Raw genomic sequence first — 25169 nt, 5'->3', positions numbered from 1 at the left:
TGAAATGATCTGTAGTTTGCAAAAGGAAAGTTCCTTTAATAGAATGTGCTAGTCATTCCATTACCAGAGTCCTAATTTTGGGCTATCATATATCTCCTTCAAATAGTGATTCATATTTTCTTGATTTCCCAAAAAAACCCCCAAAGTTTTGAAAACCAAGACATAATTAAAACATAATTCACTGCATCTCTGCTGGATATATATTACAAGATAATGATTATATTTTAAACAATCAGATCCTAATAAGATGCGATACACTAGAATGGCATTTGTCTGGATATAGTCCTTTTTCTGCTATTTCCCTTATACTCTGTTGATGAAAAACCAAGAAGCCACAGTTAATCATAGCTTTCCATTATGCATAAACAGGAAATATAGTTAATAACTTTTAAGTGAGCCAGGTCTGTTTGCAATCGGTTGAATCATTGTTTTAGAAATAATACATAGGAAACTGGTTCATTATGTATGTCGCTTATTTCAACATTCATGGGATGAAGTGAACAAAATGGCAGCTAATTGTATCTTGCTGAATACAACCAAAGTGCATAGTGATTTTTTTGTTGTGTAAATGCAGAATACTCTGAAAATAATTGGGGGGGGAAAAAAATCTTCCCATGGCATAGGTATGATATACATGTTGGCGTTATTATTCAATAGAGAATGTATACAACCTCATACCATTAATGGCCATTGTCTCTCTGGGGAAGCCAGCAGGGAAAGATTGCAGATGGCAATAACATGATTGCAAAGCACTTGACAGCCAGTTGTACATGCAAACAGATCTTTGTGATGGGGTTCTTCAAGGCATATATTTGGATACTATTTATTGTAATGTGCCATTCAAAGAATGACTCTGGTAGCCATTGGTTAACTTAGTTTTTCAGACTAACATATTGTTTTATTTTTTTAAATGTTAGTGAATTAGAAAGGTGGAACATTTGTATTTGCTAATAATCATCACCTTTGACTGTGTGAAGTCTTATTAGAATTAATTTTTCTGCAAATAGTTAGGTTATTAGCCGTATATGGTCGAACAACTATAACAGGTATCTCTATCTGGTTTCTGCTTTGCAATTGCCAACCTATTTCTATTGATCTGACAGTGTATTTCTTCAATAGATTTGTTTTTATTTGTTTGAATCAGATTTTTTGATAGTTCAAGGGACCTCATTTAGTTCTGATGTTTTTCAAATATTGCACTAAAAAAACACACTGGGAATGGAGTTCATTAAATTAATTATCTTCCCTCTTGGGGAAGCTGTTAACAAGGTACATTTAACCCCACCATCCATTTCCTGGGTGTTCGTGTACAGTTTCAAGGTGAATTTGAAACCAATTTTGATGCAAGTCATCAGTGATTAAAGTCACGGTTTGCAACAGCCGAAGTTTTATGAGAGAGCTCTCTGTTTTCCTCTTTGGCTGCATAAGATGTGATCATTTTGGTTGCGGCATTATCTACTTGGAGATGTCTATTTCGATTAAATAAACCATATAGTGGGGATCCTCAGCTGGTTTTTTTTGACAGAAGTGCATCCAGTGTCCCTGCTTCATTCTTTTTTCCTAAATAAATCCACTGACAGTTTCCACTTCTTTGTCTCCAGTGTTCAGGTTGAATCTCCCACATTATATTCTTTTTGCTTTTGTATTAGTTATTTCTTGAGTGCCAGCATACAACTCTTTATTTCTTCTTCAATCAATCTGTTATTGATGCATAAATATAGAAAATTACAGATACTCTTTCAGTCACGGCCATAATTGGGACCAGAATTTCGCTTGTAAACTATTGCAATTATAAATTGAGACAGCCTATGACTGGGCCTAATATTCTGAAAAGGCCACCCCATTAAAGAAAAAAGGTAGAAAAACTTAATGATGTACACAGTGCTGCATAATTGCCAACTGTCAATTGTACTTAGTTCATTTTCACCTCTAGATCTGCCGCACTTCTATGCCTCTGAAAGGGTGTCATGGTGCATTACAAAACTAGAACATATAGACTGTACTCCTACACTTGAAAAAGTTGGCCTTGATTCATCTTCCCACCCCCATGTTTGCTTTAGAAGAAATTCTGGAAACAATCAGAGGTAGAAAAGGAGAGCTATTAGAGGACAGAAGCTCGGTTGCTGATGAAGAAAAAGCTACGGTTGAAAATAAGGAGTGCACAGATACTGAGAATGGAAAAGAAGAACTTTCAAACCAGCAGATGGAAGTCAACAAGGAAACAGTAGCAGAGGAAAGTTCTGAAAAAGGAAGAAAGGAAGGTAATAGTGATAAACCTGCTAAGTTAATGTATTTGTTTCAGTAGCATTGCTGATACATTTTTAACATGTACAATATATATTTAAATTTTACAACCAATACAGATATTTTTTCACTGAAGAATCAGGTGTAATTATCCAGTGATGCTATTCAGGACAGATGATGCTAGCAGCTTTTTACAAATTTATTTTCAATTCAGGTTCAATTACCATTATTCACCACCTTGAGTTATTTATAAAAATAATAAAGGTGGGATATAAATAAGTAAAATGGTTGGTAAATTAATATTAAAAATGCTTATGAACTTTTATCATGCCTTTTCTATAGAATCAGCAGATGCATGTGATGAAAACAATTCTGTACTATCACTTCCTGGAAGTAGCATCACAAATGTTCCTGCAGAAGAGGCTGATGCTTCTGAAGGGAAGAACACAGTGGGATGTGATTCAGAAATTCCTGATGATAATAAGGCAGACAAAAATATGGCATCAGAAGATCTTAAGGCTATTTCAGGTACATGGATGGTTTTCTTTTGTGTTTTGTGTTGAATGAGTAGTTTCCTAAAGTTAAATGCTGTTTGCTTTTTTTATCGCTCTATATCAGTAGTTATGAAGTTCAGAATTTATTGAACCGTTGTGGAGCAGTGGTTAGAATGCAGTATTGCAGGCTAATTCTGCCGACTACCAACAGTTCGATTCTCACTGGCTCAAGGTTGACTCAGATATTCAGAAAGGAAGGAATTATATTAATTTCACACGATACATCTGTTGAGGAGCTTTGTCTTCATAATAGTATTTTATATACCGGTATTTGAAGTATCTGTGAATATTACAATCACATGAACAGTTTGATTTTGGTATGACAGGAGCCTACCAAAATCAAACTCGGGATGAATAATAAAGTAGTTGATTTGTTGTTCATTATTTGCATTCTTGTAATTGTGAATATTATTACACTATTTTAATCTTATCCATTCTGGTGTTTATATTTAAAAGCACCAAGTTCAACACAAACCATTTTTTTGTTGTGGAAAGTATTGTTTTATTCCTCCCTCCCCTTTTATCCATGACTTCTAGGGCTTCCTTTGGAACGTTCTTTCAAATCTTCTGTAACCCTAGTTCAATGCTTCCCACCAGAAGAAATATATAATATAAAGCAATAGATCAAAGAACCGCTCTCTTCCTTGAGTTTCTTGCAGCTTTATATGCTGATAACATTGAAGCAGTTTCACTATTACAATTTGAAAGAAACCTAGATAATTTTGCAAAAACAGTACGTCTGTATAATTATTCCTTATGTGCTTAAATGTATCTATCATGTATAATTTACATGTGTAGATTTCTGATTTCAGGTGTTAATGTTCTGTATTGAAGTATACTTCAGATAAATATTATGTACCTAAATTGCCCCTTTTTTTGGGTAGATGAAACAACTAAGACAATTCCTAATCTGAACATTGATTCATCTGCTGAAGCACTTTTGTCGGACCCAGAACACAGCAGTAGCAACGAACCAAATTCTATGCAGAGTGAATCTGTGAAGAATTCTGATGAAGTGGAAACCACTGAAGGAGATTCTCAGAACTCGGAGGACCCAGGTACAAATAATGCTTAATAATCACAAGAACATGCTGAGTGCTAGTTTTTAGTGTAAAATGGCTGTGCTCATTTGCCTTACTTGTATGTTCCTATTTAAGCTTCTTTTTTCCACCCTGATAGGCGATAAATCTAATGGTGAGAGAAGTGAATCTCCAAACAGTGGAACAAGCACTCCAGGTTCAACACGAATGGTCACCAGGTTACGAAATCCAGATAGCAAACTCAGCCAGCTGAAAATTCAGCAGGTTGCTGCTGCAGCACATGAAGCAAATAAGCTTTTTAAAGAAGGCAAAGAGGTTTGTGTTAGTGTTGATAAATAATGCCAAAATAGTGCCAAAATAATAGTTACAAACAAAACCAGAAATAAATATGGAAATGCCAGCAAAGATGGCATCAAAATCTATGCACATATATATATATATATATATATATATATATATATATATATATATATATATATATATATATATATATATATATATATATATATATATATATATATATATATATATATATATATATATATATATATATACACATGTGTATTATTATTGTTGTTGTTGATTTTCGCATAGTCAGCCAGATGTTCAGACTGGATTTGGCATTTTTGTCTATCGAGTCCTTACCAAGGACCTGGGATAGGCAGATGTGGATGTTTGATGGTATTACAGATATCGTCACAGGATGGAAGCAGTTCCTAGTAAGGCCGCCTTTTGCAATTGACTAATGACGAATTTGTCAATGCTAATGGTGTTCAAATGATGCTCCTGTTGTTTTGGGATTGCACCCAAGGCGCCTGTTACTATTGGTATTACCCTTGCTTGCCTTTGCCACACTCTATTTCTATTTGTAGGTCTTTGTTGTTGTTGTTATTGTTGTTATTCTTCTTCTTATTATTGTGTGCTTCTGAATCTGGAATGATACTTGTTTTCCTAAACGTGCTTTCAGTTTCTTTGTTCTGGAATTCAGAAATTCTGTGCTACTGTCAGAGATCATGATCATCAGGATTATGTTCTTTTGGTCAAAAATATTAATGGAATGCAAGACTAGTTTATTATTGAAATTTGTTCATGTGTTTGTTATTACCGTTATACTTGCATTGTTGAATTCCAGAAAGACTTTTAGGTGTTTACAAATAATAGAGAAATAAAATAAAAAGAATAACAAGAAAAACAGAACATCCCTGTCAAAAGAGAAGATGGTAAACCTGGCAATAAAGTGTATAGAAACTAATTTTTGGTTCAAAAGCAATATCTGCCATGGTATATAGGAGACTAATACATTACTATACGAGGCAAAACCTATATGGTCAAATACATGCCATAGTAAACATTACTGCTTATTCTTAATATGGTAGTTCCTAAAGGCTGCAGAATTTTGCCTGTGGTTTAAAACTTTGAGATTTCAGTTTTAAAAAACAAATTTTCTTAAGTTCGCTGCTTTTGTTTGTTTTGTTTTGACTTCAATAAGGTGCTTGTGGTTAATTCCCAAGGGGAAATTTCCCGGATGAATACCAAGAAGGAAATAGTTATGAAAGGAAGCATCAGCAATTATTTTAAGCTGGGTCAAGAAGGGAAGTATCGTGTCTACCATAACCAATATGCCACCAATTCTTTTGCTCTGAATAAACATCAACACCGAGAAGACCATGACAAAAGACGTCACCTTTCTCACAAGTTTTGCCTAAGTCCTGCCGGAGAGTTCAAATGGAACGGTTCTGTCCATGGGTCAAAAGTTCTCACAATATCCACACTAAGGTTAACAATAATTCAGCTAGAGAATAACATCCCTTCCTCATTCCTTCATCCCAACTGGGCTTCACACAGGTAAAGAAATCTTATGATTTTCATAGATATATTGGGCATGTGAGCATTACATTATGGGAAGACACTAGAGTTAAGGAGCTTCTATTGAACAATCAACACTGGAGAAATAACCAAAGAAAACAAAGGAGGAAAAAATAAGGAAAACATAAAAGCAGTAGGTAGTTGCTTCTGTTGCAAAGATGAGAACAGATACACTCCCAGTACGCTCCCACAGAGAGGGCCTCCTCAGGGTGCCACCGGTCAAAGAATGCCGACTGGTGGCCCCCAGGGGGAGGGCGTTCTCTGTGGGCGCACCGGATTTATGGAACCATCTTCCGGTCGAGCTCCAGATGGCGCCTGATCTCCGCTCCTTCCGGCGCGATCTTAAGACCTACCTCTTTGAACAAGCTGGCCTGGCCTGATGGGATGGGGTTGGGTTTTATAAATTGATCTTAACTTTTTAACATGTATTAATTTATTATGGGCATTGTTGTTTAATTACCTTTTAATTTTTGTATCTTGTTTTTATTATGTATTGCCCTGTTCACCGCCCTGAGTCCTTCGGGAGAAGGGCGGTATACAAATTAAATAAATAAATAAATAAATAGATATAGGAAAAAAACATAGCAAAGGGGTGGACATTAAGAAGGGATTTGAATGAAAATAACATCAGATTTTATATTTTATGATACTATAGATATATGTCAGTAGACCCAGGATTGAGGTGAAAGATAGGGTTATCCTCACTTCAAGGATGTTTGGTTTTGGTTTTGCATCATGTGCTGTTACTTGCTATTTTATTGTTTTTGCTTTGCTGTTGAAGATGGCTTAGTGAAGACGACCTACTTGATGTATTTCATATTTTTGTCGAATCACAGGTCTAATTGGATCAAAGCTGTCCAGATGTGCAGCAAACCTAGAGAATTTGCATTGGCTCTGGCTATATTGGAATGCGCAATTAAACCAGTTGTTATGCTGCCCATTTGGAGAGAGTCCTTGGGTCACACCAGGTAACATATCTGAGTGTGTGTAAAAGCATTCTCAATAATCTATCTCAGACTATTTGACAATGCTAGGCCAGTACTCTTATATGTGTTTTATGATTAGGTTACGCAGAATGACAGCGATTGAAAGGGAAGAAAAAGAGAAGGTGAAAAAAAAGGAGAGAAAACAAGAGGAAGAAGAAACCATGCAACAAGCAACTTGGGTGAAATATACATTTCCCATCAAACACCAGGTATTATTTCTAGATAACATTACTCTCTCTTTCTCTTTATTTCAAACTAATTTATTTTAGCAGACTGCTACTGCTCTTTGAGTAAATTTAAAAGGCTGTGAATATTAACGGAGTGAGAGTTGAAATAACTGCAGTAGTACAATAAACCAAAAAAGAAGGGACCTGAATGAATTTGGAGTGCTGCTGTAATCAGATCCCACTCCATTATGGATGTAATCTTGCTCATTTGATCATCAAACATCTTTGATATTGAATGTGGTTAGAGTTAATTAAGGGAAATTCTTAGATGGACCCTTTTTCTTCTCCCCCAGTGAATTCTGAGTGGAGGTCAATTTCTTAGGAGTCCAGCTGGGAATGGCAAACCTATATCCCCAAAAGAGTGTGTGTGATCTTTTTCTCTCTTACTCTGGTAAGCATGGTACGTAGATGGTTGTTAAACAGTTAGCTGAGAAGATCACAGAATTAAAACGCACTGAATTTTCACTTAGCACCTGGAAATTCTAACAACCAGAATCTGAGCAAGAGGAAAAGGAAATTTTGGAATGAAATTGCTCCCCCTTTTCTTTCAAGAACCACTTTTGCAAAACTTGTGAACACCGGTATACTCTGAATTTCTCACTTTGTGGGAATAGGGGAAAACAGGCAGTTTTGACAGACCATTCCTTCATGTGTGACGACCATATCCCGAATCACTAGTATTTGCAAGGTGTGTGACCTGAGAGCTGATTGTTAACCATCCTGGGTGACTTTTACCTGAACAAACAGGTAGAAATCTACAGTTGTGATCGTTAAGGCTTGTCTGAGTTTTTGCCAGAAACGCATTCGGAAGTGCAACTCTGTAGTACTCCCTAAATTTTAAAAATTGGAAAATGGGTGCAATGAGTAGGCATACCCAGTTGAAAAGAGAGGGCAAAGGTTTCTCAGATCAAAGAAAGGTGACGCCACACCAAGAGTTGACAGAGGATGCAGCTGTTCATAATGAATTGAATCAAACTAACAAAGAATTAAGACCCAGTGGACAAAACGGACAACCGAAAACAAATGTGAAGTGACTGCCCAAAATATTAATAAAAATACACATTCCAAATCATGTGAAGTAATATTTGTACTGCATATTTAAGACACTTTCTTTACTATTTTATCTAGTCCTGGAAATCCCAAAGTTAAAAAAAACAACAGGTAAACAAGCAAATTCAAACAAGGACAATAAAAATGATCTGGGATAAAAAAAATCTTGTGAAGAGAGATTGAAGAAATTAGAATTTTTCTTCTTGAGAAAGAAGAAAGGGGATATGTTAGTAACAGATACCTGAAATAAGTTTTAAAGGACATCAAAATCTGTCCTATGTGCAGAAGAATGGATTTCAGTTACAGAAAGCAGATTCCATTTGAATGTTAGAAAATAGGTTCTAAAGGGTATGGGCAGATTTGACAGTGGAGCCAATTAACAGAAGAATTGAAAGGTAACATAGAGGTAGATAGTTAAATCTCCAGATTTGGCTGTATTTTAGCAACGCTACCAGTGCTGAGGAATACTGAAAATTATACTTCTGGAATAGCCGGAGAGCCACACATTTTCATATTCCAAGTATGAGTTCAAAAGAATGAAAATAGTGAAAAAAGTACCCAACTCTTTAAGAGGCCTGTCCAGAGTTCCTCTTCCAGCTTGACTGGAGTGCTTATCCTAGCAGTATAGTCTGTTGATACTATGTTCTATTGCAGTTCCCTTGGTATGTATAATTGTAAACTTGCTTATATGCGTATATGTGATTTGTGACTTCTTAATTAAGACTTACTTTGTTTTGGTTAGCCCCTGTAATATACCAGACCCTAACATGATGACATATTTTGTAAAACCCTCTTATATACTGGTTGTTAATTCTCCCTACCATATATAATGCTGCTTTTAATGGGTGGTTTTTGTTCCAGCTTTTATTTTAGTTTAATTCCAGAATAGGATTTGTAAACTGCTTTAGATTTATTTGTAATAAACTATTATGCTGGTTTTAATATAAATAATACATAAACTATATTTGTTGCCTTCTTGAATGCAGTTCGTATAGTACCATAGACGCACTTCTCATTTAGTGACCATGTTCTGTTCCACAGACAGAAGGTTAAGCAGAATCGTTACTAAGGGGACATGTGACACACAGAGAGAGGGAGAGAGCAGAGAGAGACTGCGAAGATCACTGACTGGTGCAGTCTCATTCAGTTAAAATTCTGTTGTGCAGTATTTATTTTTATTTATTTTATTTTTATTACATTTATATCCCGCCCTTCTCCGAAGACTCAGGGCGGCTTACAAGCTTAGCAGTAGCCTTCATTCTATGTATATGCCTGCTTGTTAGGGCTTTCACACACAACCCAAGCGGCATTATTACAAAGTCAGCTTAATTGCCCCCAACAATCTGGGTCCTCATTTTACCCACCTCGGAAGGATGGAAGGCTGATGTTACTCAGGCATGCATTGTTGTCAGGCAGATGAAATTTGGTTACAAATGTATGCATTGGCTTGAAATGAATTTTTGATTACTGTTATATGCTGTCATATTTGTGAATGGTTGCTAACCTAGATAATCAAGTTAAACGAGGGATAGATGTATTGTTACCACTGAAACAGTATTCAGTGCTAACAATCAGTAATTTAGGAGAGAATATTCTTGGTCAATCCTTTAGCGAGGTAATAAGGAGCAGACAAACGTTCTGTTTTAAATATCTTGCCAGTTACTGTTTGAGTTACCGGTAATCAGAGTTGAGAGCCTAAGCATTGTTTGAACTTCCAAGGAAACTAGAGAAGTCAGGGTTTAACATTACTTGTCTGCCTTTTTCAAGCCATATATCTGCTCTTAGTATACTAACCTCTGGCAGTGAAGAGTGGCTCTTAACTAAGGCACACCTATTTGCACCAAACCTAGATAAACTTTAAGTTTCAGTGTTAGCTGAATTCTTAGAATAGACATAAGACAGGTTTTTTTCCTGAAGCTAGCTCTGTTTTTTATGCTCAAGAAACCTGAATAATACGTTCTATTGTCATCTTTTCATTCTGATGAAAAGGATTTTTGTTTTAGGCAGAGGCCGTTTGCTCTGGAGGGCCTGTGCGCTCCTAACCAATTATTTCTAAAGTGATATGCGACTTTTCATTGTAAAAATTAAATTGCCAAGCAAAAGATTGTTTAAAACTTGAATGGATAAGGTGTTAACTTCTAAGGAAAAAAAATTGAGGCTTTATTTCAAAGCCATATTTTATGTGTTGTAAGGCTGCAAATTCATATAAAAATTAAGAAAATATATTTCAACTTTTTCATAGGTCTGGAAACAAAAAGGAGAAGAATATAGAGTAACAGGATATGGTGGATGGATATGGATTAGTAAAACACATGTTCATAGATTTGTACCCAGATTACCTGGAAATACTAATGTCAGTTATAGAAAGTTACTGCATGGTAAGTGCTGGAAATCGTCATTATCTTTTTTTATTATTTCATTAAATTTATTATAACTGACCAGTCCAACATATAGCTATGATTTTGAAATAGGAAGTGAAGTTTAAAATATCAAACACTAGTTTTCACTATTTATTTTCAAGCAATATGGTAATATTATTTTAATTTCTTTCTAGCTGTAGCAAGCATTTTAGGAGAAAAACATATCTGTAAAATACTCTGTTTCTATCAATTAAATATGGTGTTGCTATAAAATGTTGCTAATTATTCACATAATGGTCTTAAATAATGGAAGAAGCAAACTGTAATTCAGTTTCATGTCAAATTTCTACAGTTGGTCAATTTAACTACATTAAATTTTGTAATTAAAGAGAATTTTTTTTTTATTTTAGCAATGTACCCTAACCCCAGTGTAATAGGTTCAAAGCTATATAGAGCAGACTCTGACAAATAGATTCTTTCCATAAATGAAAATAGTTTTTATTGATTTTCTCCCTTTCTGATGTGATCAGAAAATCTGTTCTGGGTGGTTAGGGGTCTTTTGGCATGGTAGGAAAGAAGGTACTGTAGCAGAAAGAAAAGGGACAAAATCACCTCTGTTTCTCCTAGTGAGAGAAAGATGATAAGAATCTTTTTGCAAACAAAATTGTTAACAAGCTTGTTAACAATGTCATTTTCTAATTGTTATTGATACAGAAATAACTGTTTTTAATTTTTAAAAAAAATGATAGGTTTAATGAATTACCTGTGTTAAGATCCTATTGGGAAATGGTCAGTAATGTTACTATAAAAGAAAATTGCATTTCAGGGGAAGAAATAAACTGCTCTACTGTAATTGTAGTAGTCCTATTTCTGAATATAGTACTAGGCTTGGAGTAAGTGTTTTGAAAGTGTATGCCTCTGTTAGAGGCTTATACTGACAAAGTGACCAAAAAACATACGAGTATCTGCATATTTCTTTATCAGCAAAGAACAATACTGCTTCTATCACAGAACAACAGCCCGAATTGGATAAAAGGAAAAATCCAGCAAAAGTAAAAGTAGAGCCCTGTTCTTCGAAAGATAGAATAAAAAACTTCCATGAACCACATAAAAAGGACCAAAAAGAAACTGAACGTTCTGAGACCGCAAAGAAAAGTCAAACCAAGGAAGAAAATGAACTAAATGAAGAAAAAACTGAAAACGATGGAGATTTTGAAAAACCAGATCATGCAAAGGAAGGTAATAATAAGTGCTTTTATCGGTTTTAATAAACATCTAACCTTTCATGATTGAGTGAGATGTTTTATGTGTGCAATGTTAACTTGAAGACAATCTAGAGAAAATAATTATGGTAGAAACAAGAGTGCTTTATTAATTCCATAGGCCTGCATATATTGTTGCGAAAGAATATGTGATCAGTCACAATTTAGATTAACCTTCCTCAGTCTGAATTCATTCCAAATGGGGGATTTCGGACTTCCAGGATTCTTTACCTAGTTCGACTGTTGTTGATGCTCTACATAAGGGTGGGGAACGATGGCCCCTTTATGACCTGTGGACTTTGACTCCCAGAATTCCTGAGCCAGGCACAGGTCGTGTAAAGGAGCTGTACATAATGATGAGAATAAGTTATATAATTGGAAGCTGTCCTGGTTGGGGAGCTCTGACTTGGGATTTGTCAGTATGTGTTAACTAATAAAAGTGTCCTACTGATTAAACATTATTATTTATAGATGAAAAAGGAATCTGTGAAAACGATAAAGACATCAAGGAAGAACCTATGGAAATAGATGAAGTAAAAATGGATACTTCCCCCAAATGTGAAGAAACTCCAATCAGTGCAGATTTAATAAATGTTAGTGAAGGTTTTCACTTAAGGACATGTTACAAAAGGAAAGTGAAAACATCAAAATTAGATGGACTACTTGAAAGAAGAGTAAAACAGTTTACACTAGAGGAAAAGCAGCGATTAGAAAGAATTAAAGCTGCTTCCAGTTCCTCAGATTGTAAATCTCCGAGTCCACAAAGGAATACAGATGCCCTACTATTAGCTAAGGCAGAAACAGGTGAAAAGAGAGCCCATGGTTTAGGTACAAAGCAATCTGAAGATCCTGTTAAAGACTGCTTGTCACCTAACAATATCCACTTCAATAAAAACAGTGAATCAGTCCAACCCTTGTCTTGCTTGAATAGACTTTTAGATGAAGAATCAGACCTCATTTCCAATCAGTGCTCAGATACTCAGTGTTTAATAGCAGCAAATGCTCATGGAAGTGCTTCTGAACCAGTGGATACAGAGAAAAATAAAATGCTGAGTAAGGAGGATGACAATTCCACCATGGAACATTCTCAAGCAATAGACAATAAAGAATCAACCAAATGCAGTGTGTTAGAGGACAATGGAAAAAGCTCAGAGGAAATCACAGGGCCTAATTGTGAAGATAATATACAGCCAGAGGGAATTGAACAGAACTGTGAAAAAGACACTGCATCTCTCATTAAGAAAGAAAATGAAACATTAAAAACTGAAAATCAGGGCTGTGATTCTGTAGAAGCTTGTAATTTAGAGGATCATCATGCAGCAAATAACATTAATGCGAATCTACCTAAAAGCAGTGAAGATGCATCTGAACCAAAGATTGCATTAAATCCCAAGCAAGACCTTGAAGGCCTGAAATCATTGCGCACTGAGCTTATTTCAGAAAAGGCATTTGAAGCCCAGATTCCTGACATGATAGGAGAAAACATCATTGACGAAATTACACACTGTAAAATTGCTGAAACAAATGGTGAAAAGCTAGAGCAGGCAAAGTGTGATCCTCCAACTTCCATAAGCAAGTGCATCGATCAGATTAAAAGCATTGCTGATAAGAACAACAATAAAAATGGAGAACATGATGTTCAGATGGACAGAGGAAAGTCAGCAACGTATCAGATGAATGGAAAAGATGCTGATTTTAAAGTATTGCCAAATGAAGAATGCTTAAAAAAAGAAGCTCTTGAAGAAGCTGAGAGTAATCTTGACTCTAAAGTCAATAATATTAGTAAAAACAATCTGCTAGGTAAAACATTTCCCTCTAATGAATCTGTAAAACCATTTATGAATGGAGATATCGCTGTGGAAGATGTGGATGAGAGAAGAAATTCAGACAATGAGTTTTCTGTACGGAGTTCTGTGGATCCCAACTGTGATTCTAGAGGTGGTGTTTTACCTCAGGGGGATACATCTCTACCTGCTCAAGACAGTGGAAGAAAGCAGTGTTCTTCTGAAAGATCTAGTCCAGTTGATGATGCGTCCATCGCAGCTGTCCATTCCTGTAACGAGAACAGTATAAGTAGTGAAACAGAATGCATGGAAATTGAGTCTTCGTGTGTTAAGGAAGCTGCCCTCTCACCTGTAATTTCATGTGAAGAATCTAGTTTGAGTAATGACTTTGCTGATCAGAATGGACTGCAGACACACAGAATTAAAAATGCCAATGGAGAAAATGCAGTGAAAGCGGTTGTGACAGAAGTGACCACCACGTCTACCATTTCTACAGAATCAAAAACTGTTTATAAAGTGTCAGAGCTTTCAGCAGTCAAGGAGGATAAAGAACGTGTGATGTCATCAGCTGAAAATTGTTCCGTATCCACTATAACGACCACCACCACCACCACTGTAACAAAGCTTACCGCTCCCACAACCGACAGTAGTACCGATGTTATTTCTGTAAAAGAGCATAGTAAAACCGTGGTTACGACGACAGTGACTGATTCCTTAACAACCCCGAGTGGAACATTGGTGACTTCTATGACAGTCAGCAAGGAATATTCCACAAGGGACAAAGTGAAACTAATGAAATTTACAAGACCTAAAAAAACTCGTTCTGGAACAGCGTTGCCGTCTTATAGAAAGTTCGTTACTAAAAGCAGCAAAAAGAGCATATTTGTTTTACCCAGCGATGACTTGAAGAAGCTGGCCAGAAAAGGAGGGATTAGAGAAGTTCCTTGTTTCAATTATACCGCTAAGCCTGCTTTGGACATCTGGCCTTATCCATCCCCAAGACCAACTTTTGGCATCACTTGGAGGTACAGTGTTATAACAATGTTTAAAAAAAATGGAAACACTGAGTAGGAGAAGATTTTGTTGTGCATATGTTGTGAATATATTATAAACCAGTACTTTAATTGTCATCACTTAAAAATCCTAATTACTTACGATTTTGTCCCTAAGATACTGGACCCGTGCTTAACAGGAGAATAATATTCCTTGTAGATGTATTTAGAAAGAAAGATTTATTAGCTGCTTCTCAGTCAGGATATGGAACAGTATTGGGGTAGGGAACCTTGTATCTAATGCAAATTTGGCAGATTTTTGCATCTGATATGTGGAGTGATGATGAAGAAGGAGAGTTTGCAGAGGGCATGCACTGTAAGGATTAAATATCCTGAGAAGTACCCACTGAGACCAAAAACTAGAAAGTAGAAATAGCTTGGAATCCCATTCTTTTTAACTTGAGGCTCTTAGAATGAGTGCAGCCTAAAGAAATGAACACTGCAAAAATTATCTTAAGATTAATCAAAAGGATGGGTGGAAAACTCTTGATATCCAGTGCTGAGCTATGGTACAGAATTAAAGGTAGTCTTCGACTTATAACCACAATTGAGCCCAAAATTTATGTTGCTAAGTGAGAAATTTGTTAAGTGAGTTTTGCCCCATTTTATGACTTTCCTTGTCACCTTTGTTAAGTGAATCACTGCAGTAGTTAAATTAGTGACACAGTTGCAAAGTGGATCTGGCTTCTCCATTGACTTTGCTTGTCAAAGGTCACAAAAGGGGGATCACATGACCCTGGGACACCGCAGCTGTTATAAATATGAGCCAGTTGCTGAGCATCCAAATTTTGATCATGTGACCGTGGGGATGCTGCAACGGTCATAAGTGTGGAAAATGGTCACTTTTTTCAATTTGGAACGGTCACTAAACGAATGGTTGTAAGCCAAGGACTGTCTGTAATCACTGCTAGTACTATGTGTGCTTCTATATGTGAAAGTACACTCCATTTTTAACTATGATTGAAAGAAAAACATTTTTATCTCAGAAGATCTATGGCATTTAAGCTGTTTCTTTTAGGACAGACATGTCAAACACAAGGCCCGGGGGCCGGATCCGGCCCACGAAGTGTTTTCATGCGGCCCGTGAAGCCATCCTGGAAACAGTGAGGGAACGGCCCCCACTGCCTTGGCTCTGGCCCTGAGACCCTCCTTCTGCCAGAGACCCTTAGGTCTGTCCCACTCCTGCCCAGGCCCCCATAGGCACCCTTGATGCAAACGATGTAGAGCTGGCCACGCCCACCCAGTAGGCCATATGCACTCTAGCCACGCCCACCCAGGCCACACCCACCCGGCCCCCTGAGGGCAACTGCAATGCTGATGCGGCCCTCAATGAAATTGAGTTTGACACCCCTGTTTTAGGATATTGAAGGTGGCCAGCTAATGAACTTCTTTTTGGTTTTTTCCCCCAGGTACCGACTTCAGACTGTAAAATCTCTGGCAGGGGTTAGCCTCATGTTGAGGTTACTGTGGGCATGCCTAAAGTGGGATGACATGGCTGCCAAACCTCCACCAGGAGGAGGAACTACACGGACAGGTAGAGTTGACTTTCAGAAATCTGGGTAATTAAACACTTTGGCAAAATGTGTAATATGGGAACCAGAACTCTGAAATCAATTATTTTTTATGAAATTCTGTTTGGGGTTCATTTATATCTGTATTACACTTTTTGTTCCCACTCACTATGTCTTATTTGGATGAACAGGACTGAAACTCAAACTAATTTCAGTCCATGATTTAACAGGAAACTAGGGTCACACGACCAAGCACAGACTAAAACAATTTTATATAGCAAGAGGAAGATATTTGAAGATATCCAGAAATGCCGACCATTGGCACTTTCTAGTATTGCGTCATCATAACCTGGTTTCTGTTGAACAGAAAATTCAAAGCATGCTGACATTGGTTTCAGAGGAAAGCATTCCCTGGTATTAGAAACCGAACTCAAGCACGAAAGACAGCACAGTTCATTTAGCCACGACTTTTCTGTGAGGTCTAAATTGGGGGAAGTGGTTAAAGTACTTCGTATAAACTAAAATGACAAACTGGTTTCCACTGCTGTTTTATAGAGAGCTGCATCTTACCTGTTGGAATATTATAATAATGCTGGTTTAACGGACTTGGGAGCTGTCTTTGTTGCTGGGCAAACAAGGGAAGAATAGCCAAGTTCTTGATACTCATTCCCATAAAGCATTCTTATTAAGATATTATATCTGAATATAAATATAACCCATAACTTGATTTTTAGCTAGTCAGGCTCATCTTTTATCAAGTCTTTCAATCCTTTAGTATTCCATCAATATTGGGAGTTCAGGATAACATAATTCCCTGGAGATTAGATGTCTCTGTCCCTACTGTAAAGCCCTAAAGACCTGGTTTTGTGACCAAGCTTTGGGCCCAGGGTATGTGGTTGAGCCAGTATCTTGGAACTGAACAGTAACCTTTCGTTATGGTCCGAAATATCATAAGCATCTTTGTCGATTTCCAGAGCTTCAGAATACACAAGACAGATAACAGTTTAAAAATCAATCTCAAAATAATTTTTTAAAAAACTGTAAAAAAACAGTGCAAAACCAGTTAAAACTCTCCTAGTTTTGGTTTTAGTAGATTTTAATATTTTATTCTGTATAATTTTTAATCTTTTAATTATTTTTTTACTTGTTTGATAACTTGTAAGCTGCCCAAGAGTCACCTTGTAGAGAAGGTGGGTGGCATCAAGATTTAATTAATTAAATTAATCCAAAGGTACAGACTGCTTGTGAAGAGAATACTGCTTAATTTGGATTCATTTTTAATATATTAGTCATTTAATTGGTAAATCTGCACTGCTTAGCATTTGCTAGAAGTTACTGAGGGAGCATATCATGGAGTTGTGGGATTGAGTCTTGATCATTGTCACTGAACTTTTCCAGACCAGAATTTGTTTGGGCATGACAATATAAAATGCATTTCCCTTTTTTCCCCCTACTTCTGTGCAGATGTTTTCTTGCCTCCAAATGCAGCAGGCTACTATAGATTCCTTCTGACACAGATCTCAACTATTTGCTTTACAAAAGGTTTTTGAAGTTGGTTCAAGGGCTATAGAAGGCAGGGTTCTGAATTAGTCAATGAGTTACTCATTTTCTGGCTGGTAGAAAAGACATTTGTGTTTCTCATTCATCTTAATGTTTTGCGGTTAGAAATTGCAGTAGCCTTTTCTATTTTTGTCTGTTCTGTTACTCTTTAATTGTTATTAAATATTGTTTAAAATTATGGCTATTCTGCATTTTATCTTAAAGATCTTATGTTCAAAACATGCAGCTATTTTCATCAAATATAAGAGTGCAGGTAGTCCTCAACTTACGACCATAACTGAGCAAAAATTTATGTTGCTAAGCAAGGCAGTTAAGTGATTATTCTCATTTTATGACTTTTTGCCACAGTCGTTAAGTGAATTGTCACCATAACTGAGCAAAAATTTATGTTGCTAAGCAAGGCAGTTAAGTGATTTATTCTCATTTTATGACTTTTTGCCACAGTCGTTAAGTGAATCATTGCAATTATTAAGTAAATCATTTGGTCATTAAATGAATCTTGTTTCCCCCGTTGACCTTACTTGTTGGAAAGTGGTGATCACATGACCTTGGGACAGTGCAACTGTCATAAATGCCTGCCATTGCCAAGGGCCCAAATTTTGATCACGTGACCATGGTGATGCTGTAACAGCTGTAAGTGTAAAAAACAGTCATAAATCACTTTTTCAGTACTGTTGTAACTTTGGTCAGTAAAGGAATTTGTAAGTTGAGGGCTACATGTAAAATCCAGTAATATTAGTCACATTTCTGTACTTCATTTCATTTTCATTATGAGGTTTACCTAATCAGTAACTTAAGCCTAAAGTTACAAAATTTTAAAGAGTATCCTGACATATTGCACAATTGATTGAAACTTTTCTTAATAATGGAGGTTAACTATGAAGTACCAGCATGGTTTTTTTGGGGGGTGGGGGATCCGCACGTATGCTAAAACAAACTATATGTGCAGCTTTTAAACCAAAACTCCAGAACATCAGCTAACGTTTGTGGTAATGTCTTTTTTTTTTTACATTGGTGAATGAATGTTCAAATATATTTCTAGAAACATCAGAAATGGAAATTACAACAACTGAAATAATCAAACGGAGAGATGTTGGACCATATGGGATTCGATCAGAGTACTGCATACGGAAAATCATTTGTCCTATTGGTGTTCCAGAGGCCCCCAAAGGTAAACATGTGTATAAAATACACAGATAATCTAACACAGATGAATATGACCTATGTTCATACTGATATTTAACTTGAGAATTGATTGGTGTTGCTTTTTTGTCAGAAACGCCAACCCCTCAGAGGAAGGGCCTTAGATCGAGTGCTTTGAGGCCCAAAAGGCCGGAAACACCAAAGCAAACAGGACCAGTCATAATTGAAACCTGGGTGGCAGAGGAGGAGTTGGAATTATGGGAGATAAAAGCATTTTCTGAAAGGTAAGATGACAACTGAAACCTGTTCTAGCTATACCGAGGTACATGCTGTATCTGAATGCATTTTGAGTCGTGCCAGTTGGTTTAACAAACAAACTGAAACCTCAGAAAAATCGCAGAACTGTAAGTGCAGTTCAGAAAAGAACAAAAAGGGAAAAAATTCCCTTCTTGATACCATTGTTTCTTCATTTCAGTGAATATAATGCTAAAAATAAAAAAGCTGTTGAGGCTGTTAAACTGATTACAGTTAATAAAACTGTACAATCCCTTTGCTTCCCTATTTCTTCATTTCTATTCATTCTCTTGCATAGTTATAATCTATCAAATTATGTGTTAGAATTTCTTTTGTATACCCTTTCTTTCCCCAGCTTTCTAGTAATTCTGCTCAGGTCCAAAATCTTGTTTAGTTTTTCCAGGTTTCCTTTCTTTTCTTTTTTTTACCTGTTTGTACTCAAGAAAATACACCTTTTGAAAAGTGGAAACTTGTCTAATTTCAGTATCACTACCCTTTCCGTTTATCTCATCACGAGGTCAAAGTTTGCCTTATTAATGGGATGGGCAGCATATAAATGTTAGGATTTTGTAGTTTTATATCCTATGATTTCTTTGTTTTCATTTCTTGTGCTGCTTTTAGGAGTTGTTTTATTTTAGCACAAGGCAATAAAGTACCTTTCATATTTGTTGTATAATGCGTTCCATAAGTCCTACCACAATAACAATATTGTCTGGTGCTAATCAGAATTGATGCATTGGGTTGCCTTCCTCTGTCTTTATTTTGGGCACCTTTCTTCTGAGCTTTTTAAGATCTTTTAAGTTTTTGAGCTTTAAGCCCCTACTTCACTCACTAAAGTTAAATCATCCATTGTTTCATCTAGCTAAACTATTTAACCTGGACATTAAAATAGTTCAGACAACACAGCAGGCAAATCAGATATTGCGGGCAATGTCTTGAATTAAATTCAGAGGTGGTCAACAGTTGGTTCTAAAAGATATAAATGGAATTCTCCAATTCTCTTGTCATGGGAATGGCAGAGGAAGAGCAACTGGGGACTACATAGGGAAAATGTAATGAGATGTTCCTTTTTTATCTCCCAGCAGGAAGTTTTCATTAGATCCCAGTTTCCTCCAGACTTGGAGAGGACCAGGTTTAAGGGCATTCATAAAATATTTCAAAAGAAAGAATAATGTATAACGTAGATCATGTTGACATTTGAAAATTCCAGGAACTTAGATGCACTATACCAGGGGTAGGCAACCTTGCCTCTTTTATGACTCATGGCTGGCTCAGGAATTCTGGGAGTTGAAGTCCGTGAGTCATAAAAGAGGCAAGGTTGCCTATCCGTACACTATACTAATAGCTTGGAAATTAGTTCTCTTGATTAAAAATTGTAATTCCTTTATAATGGTCGGTATTTTCTATACTTCTTTTTTGCAGGGTGGAGAAGGAAAAGGCCCAGGCAGTTGAGCAGCAGGCTAAGGTTAGTGAACAGAAGAAGGCAGAGGAGTTCAAGGCTCAAATGGAGACTCAACTCAAACAGCAACGATTGGCTTCCCAACAGGTGGGGTAGCCTTTTAGAAGTCCCACCTGTTAAAGTTTGCATTTATGTACAGTTAGCAAATTAGCATGGAAGTGTGTCTTCCTTGAACATCTTCTTATAAGTAAAAAATATATGAAACTTCCTAGTGGGAATCTAAATCTAAAACTTCGGATTTTTGACATTTGTTGCACTTGCTTATATTACACATTGTGTGGAATGTGGTGGCTTTTCCACAGGGTTGCATGCCTCTGGAAATTTCTGTTGCAAAGCTATTAAGGTAAATGTTGACAGAATATATACTTGGGCAGCGTCTGGTGACTGTAACTTTTGGCATTCTGCCAAGTAAGCAATCCGAAACACTTCCATGTTGGAATGGAAATGGGATTCTTAGATATATTTATATATCCATTGATATAGAAATAATCTGCTGTGAATGAGACAGGCACACAAGGCTGACATTCCTTTTAACACTTGCTTTTCCTCTTACTTGTCATTGATTCTTTATGTTGCATCCATCTCTCTATTCCAAGCAAAATGCTCACTCAAGTCAGGTTATGTATTAATACAAAATATGTATAAAATATAAAATGAAACAGAACACGTGTTCCTGGCATTCATGAACAAAACAAGCAAAAGCAAAATGAGAAAAAGGAAGATTCATTAGAGCCCCCTCTTTTCACGTGCTTTATTGACAAGGACATAAAAAACAGTTCTTTTAAACACTCTAGGAAAGTGTTCAGTCCTTTCTTCTCTAGCAGACGTGCTATTTCATACCAACTTTTAGTTAAATGTTACAGTGTAGCAACACAAATACAATATGTTCTTACTAATAAAAGATTTAAGGTGTCGGAAACCACTCAACATTAGGAGAGTATGAATATTCTTGCACAGACACACAGAAAAATACATCAGAGTTTCCGAAGTCTTTATTTACAAAATTGATTCGTAATCAGTGTTGTGAATGTATTTATTTGCTTTCTTGCTGTGGCTTGTGCGCCACTTAGTTCTCAGTGGTTTACATCAAGCGACCACATGAAAATAAATCATAATACATCTAAATAATAAATCAATAAATCAGCTTGATCAATTATGAGTACATTCCATTAAAATAATATAAAAGTCAGGAAGATAAAAAGTTTTCAGATTTGTGCCAGCTGTTGCCTCCCAAAATAAACCTCCCCTGAGTGCACCAGCCAAGAAAAAGAAATCCTCATTATCCCCAGATGTTTTCCCGAGAACCTGCGTTTTCAAATCTTTTCAGAAATCCAACAGAGTAGGTTGTTCTGACCTCAGGAGCACCACCACCGAAAAAGCCGATGGCATTCCCTTGTAAAAGAGACCCTGGGAAGCCTTCTCTCCCAACTCATACTGGTTGGACAGAGTTAATCTGGAGCTGGCAGTTTCAAAGATATCAAGGTCCTGAATTTTCAGATGGTCTTCCTGGGCAGCCTATCTAGAAATCATCATCCAGGTAGATGATGATGAGGAGGAGGGCAGGACTAAATAGGCACTATGCCTCCTGATCCAAGAATAACCACAGTTGGTGCACCAAATACAATTATGCAAAAGTTCTGGCTATTGTCTACTATTGAAGCAGGAGCCGGGGGGGGGGGGGGTTTCCCGAAAATCCCTCGGATTGCAAGTTAGCTCTGTCTGGGGTAGCACAATCTCCATCTAGAACTAATTTCTGTGTTATTAGTTTTCTAATACACAGCAGCTTCATCTTGCCAGGGTGGGGTCTGAAACTGTTTTTTCCTGTCCATTTCTGCGTAGACGCCAGGTCTTGTCCAGTTGGGATCAGGGCTGTTGTCTGTTTATTGATGCAGCTTCGTCCCATACAGACTGGGAGAAGCTTTCCTATTTCTGTTCCGTACCTGGGCCTGAATCCTGTCTGAAAGAGATTCAGAGGACCCATTTCATTTCAGAAGTCACTGCAGCTATATGCACCTTCCCAGAAATGTTCTTTAAAGATGAAGTGACGGCTTCTTTAAGAGGGAGCGTCCCATGTTTTTCCTACTGGGAGGGGAATGCCTTTCCCTCATGGATGTGTTCGCCATTTTCTAAACTCTTCCTTCTGTAATCTCTGTGGCTGTTTTCTCTAGCCTGATGGTGGAGGGATCCAATCCACTAGATTAGTATCACAGAGGATTGTGTCAACTTCTTTTGGATCCATATGTTCAAAATAAGGTCTCTGTCATCCCAGTTACCTAGAATTGCAGCTTTATCCAAAGTGCCTATAGTATGCTATTAAAAAATACTACCCAATTAAAATCTTACATAATAACTGCAGGCCCTATTGTCTTAAATAAGGGTATCAAATAAGGGTGTGCTGTTGTTTTTTAAAGAATCGGAGTCCAATTTTTTTTTTAAAAAAAACCACTCTCAAGTCAATACTTAAATATTTTACTTTCACCTTTATAATGAAGACTTCACAGAGTGTTCCAAGCACTGCATATTACAATGGGTTGGATCCAGAGCTGCCATGTTATGGAATCTGGTGAATTGGATGTTCTCTGGAGGAATTCTCTTCTCAAGTAAAAGGTGCCAACCATGCTGGATGCTGCCAGTCCATGCAAAAGAAGACCCCAGATATAGAATCTGAAAAAATCAACAGAGGTGTCCTGTCTTTCCTTATCCACTCTTTCTTAGAAAGCTACAAAAGAATTGGTGCCGGTACTCCTCCTTTCAAGTAGTGAGTGGGAGGACTGGATACAAGAGTAAGAGAAGCAGGAATTGTATGAAGAAGCTTCTCAAATACTGGCCAGGGATTCCCAACTCAAACAACTCTTAGCTGCTGTTGAAAATTTGCTTTCCAGGTTTGGGGATGCTTTGACAAAAACCACGAGTTAAGCATCCTATGATCTCAGGCAGGTCAGAATTTATTAACTTAATGCATTTATTTATTGCTTTTCATGAATGCCATCCTAAAGCACTCTTCAGTGGTGCTACGAAAATTCAAATTTAAAAGTGCCAAGTTACAGAAATGCTACCAATCAACAAAGAGCTCTTTGTAGTTTCTTAGCTGCTAAGTTATAATATAGCAGGTCTCATATGGTCAAGACCTCAGTGGATAACAACTTCTGTATTTTAATAGTCCTTTGCAACTTTGTCATGGCTAGCTGCGTCCATTACAGTTGGCCTTTTCTTTACAAAATATTTTATCTCAAAATTAGTGGAATATCCTGAAGAATAATGTAAGTGAGCTTGTCCTTTGCACATTTATACAATTGTACTTGTATGTTTACATAGTAGTCCAGCTGTATTTTAATAGTACTTGGTTTCAAAATATGTGCATGAAATTCAGCCTTAATTTACCTGGTCTACAATATGGAATGGGCAAATTCTAGGCCAGATTGCAAGTCTACCTTTTCTGATTCTTGGGGCCATGTCTGGTATGATTGCCAAAACAGAAACAATAGATTCCTCCCCCCCCCCAAAAAAAAAACCTACCACATTTTGCCCACATATATGGTAGGACCTTTTTTTGTCCCTCTCACCTGTACATCTCTTAATTACAAAAGTTTCCCACCTTTGTATTCTGGGGTAAGAATGATGGTACAGTTGCATAGATTAATGGAAACTGTTGTTTGTGATATCATGATGTTTAACTCTCTTAGAAACGACTGGAGCAACAGAAGCAGGTGCCTGTCGTGTGTGGAGCTGCTACAGCTACTACAACTAGCAGTACTGTGACCACAGTCTCCACTCCTCAGAAAGTTGTAGTAGGCCCATTACCACGCTCCATGCCCAGTGGAGCCAAAGTAGTGCTGGCCACCAAAATGGGATCTCCAGCTACAGTAACATTCCAGCAGAACAAAAATTTCCATCAGACTTTTGCTACCTGGGTTAAACAAGGCCAGCCTTCAACAGGTAAAGACATTAGTTAAAAAAAATGCTCTCCGTGGGATGTCTTAACTTGGATCTGTAGTAACAGTTTTCTTATATACCATGGGCGCCAGCTATGGTCTTTGGAATTACCGGGAGCTGCTGGGGAGGTTACAGCTAAGAGATAGTTTTACGGAGTTGCTCTTTGCAACTGGCATTGCCATTATCTGAACAGTCTAGCTCAGAAAGCTCCTTGTGCGTAGCTTCTTCTGGAGATGTCAGCTGGTGACAGTTATACTAACTGTCCTGAAGGCGCTTGTGTGATTTGGCGCAGGCTGTTTCCTGGAATTATTAAGCCTAACCAGAGAATTCTTCAGAAAACATATCCCGCAATTGTGTATGATGGCAGTGCAACTTGTCAGCTTGGTATATTTCTATACTGCTTACAAGGGAATAAAAATTGCCTTTGTTGACCAAGCTGAGAGTCACTGGTTAAGTCAATCATGTGATCATTAAGTGAATCTGGCTTCTCCCACTGACTTTGCTTGTTGGAAGCCAACAGGGAAGGTTACAAATGGTGATTACATGATCCTGAGTCAGTGCAATTGTCATAAATACATGCCAGTTGCCAAGTGCCCGAATTCATGTGATCGGGATACTGCAACGATCATGAGTGTGAAAAACGGTCACAAGTCACTTTTTTCAGTGCTGTTGTACCTTTGAATGGTCACTAAATGAGTGGTTGTAAGTTGAGGACTGTACACATTCTTACAGAGAAGGAGATTTTTTTTGTAGAATTCTGAGCTCAGCAAACAACTATGAATGCTATCTCTGTAGTATCGTTGGTTCTAGTTCATGGTAGGATGCTGAGGGTGTGTGTGTTCAA

General features: G+C 37.2%; 1 protein-coding gene across 8 annotated transcripts in view; it reads left to right on the top strand.

Annotated features, from left to right (window-relative positions):
* BPTF (bromodomain PHD finger transcription factor) overlaps positions 1-25169 on the top strand; it is a 77890-nt gene that overhangs the window by 19739 nt on the left and 32982 nt on the right. For 5 of the 8 annotated variants that reach the window (XM_081317641.1, XM_081317639.1, XM_081317644.1 and 2 more), the window contains exons 4-18: positions 2061-2261; positions 2587-2772; positions 3683-3856; positions 3978-4153; positions 5328-5683; positions 6541-6672; positions 6770-6899; positions 10210-10345; positions 11312-11566; positions 12061-14398; positions 15835-15959; positions 18539-18667; positions 18773-18923; positions 20356-20479; positions 24076-24328. In XM_081317641.1, the coding sequence (XP_081173767.1) occupies positions 2061-2261; positions 2587-2772; positions 3683-3856; positions 3978-4153; positions 5328-5683; positions 6541-6672; positions 6770-6899; positions 10210-10345; positions 11312-11566; positions 12061-14398; positions 15835-15959; positions 18539-18667; positions 18773-18923; positions 20356-20479; positions 24076-24328 (4866 nt within the window). The remainder of the gene's footprint in view (positions 1-2060; positions 2262-2586; positions 2773-3682; positions 3857-3977; positions 4154-5327; positions 5684-6540; positions 6673-6769; positions 6900-10209; positions 10346-11311; positions 11567-12060; positions 14399-15834; positions 15960-18538; positions 18668-18772; positions 18924-20355; positions 20480-24075; positions 24329-25169) is intronic. The other 3 variants (XM_081317640.1, XM_081317646.1, XM_081317643.1) reach the window with 1 other exon arrangement.

Source organism: Vipera berus (assembly GCF_964194415.1).
Source record: "Vipera berus genome assembly, chromosome: 2".
Lineage (NCBI taxonomy): Eukaryota > Metazoa > Chordata > Lepidosauria > Squamata > Viperidae > Vipera > Vipera berus.
This window is presented reverse-complemented; position numbering and strand designations above follow the sequence as displayed.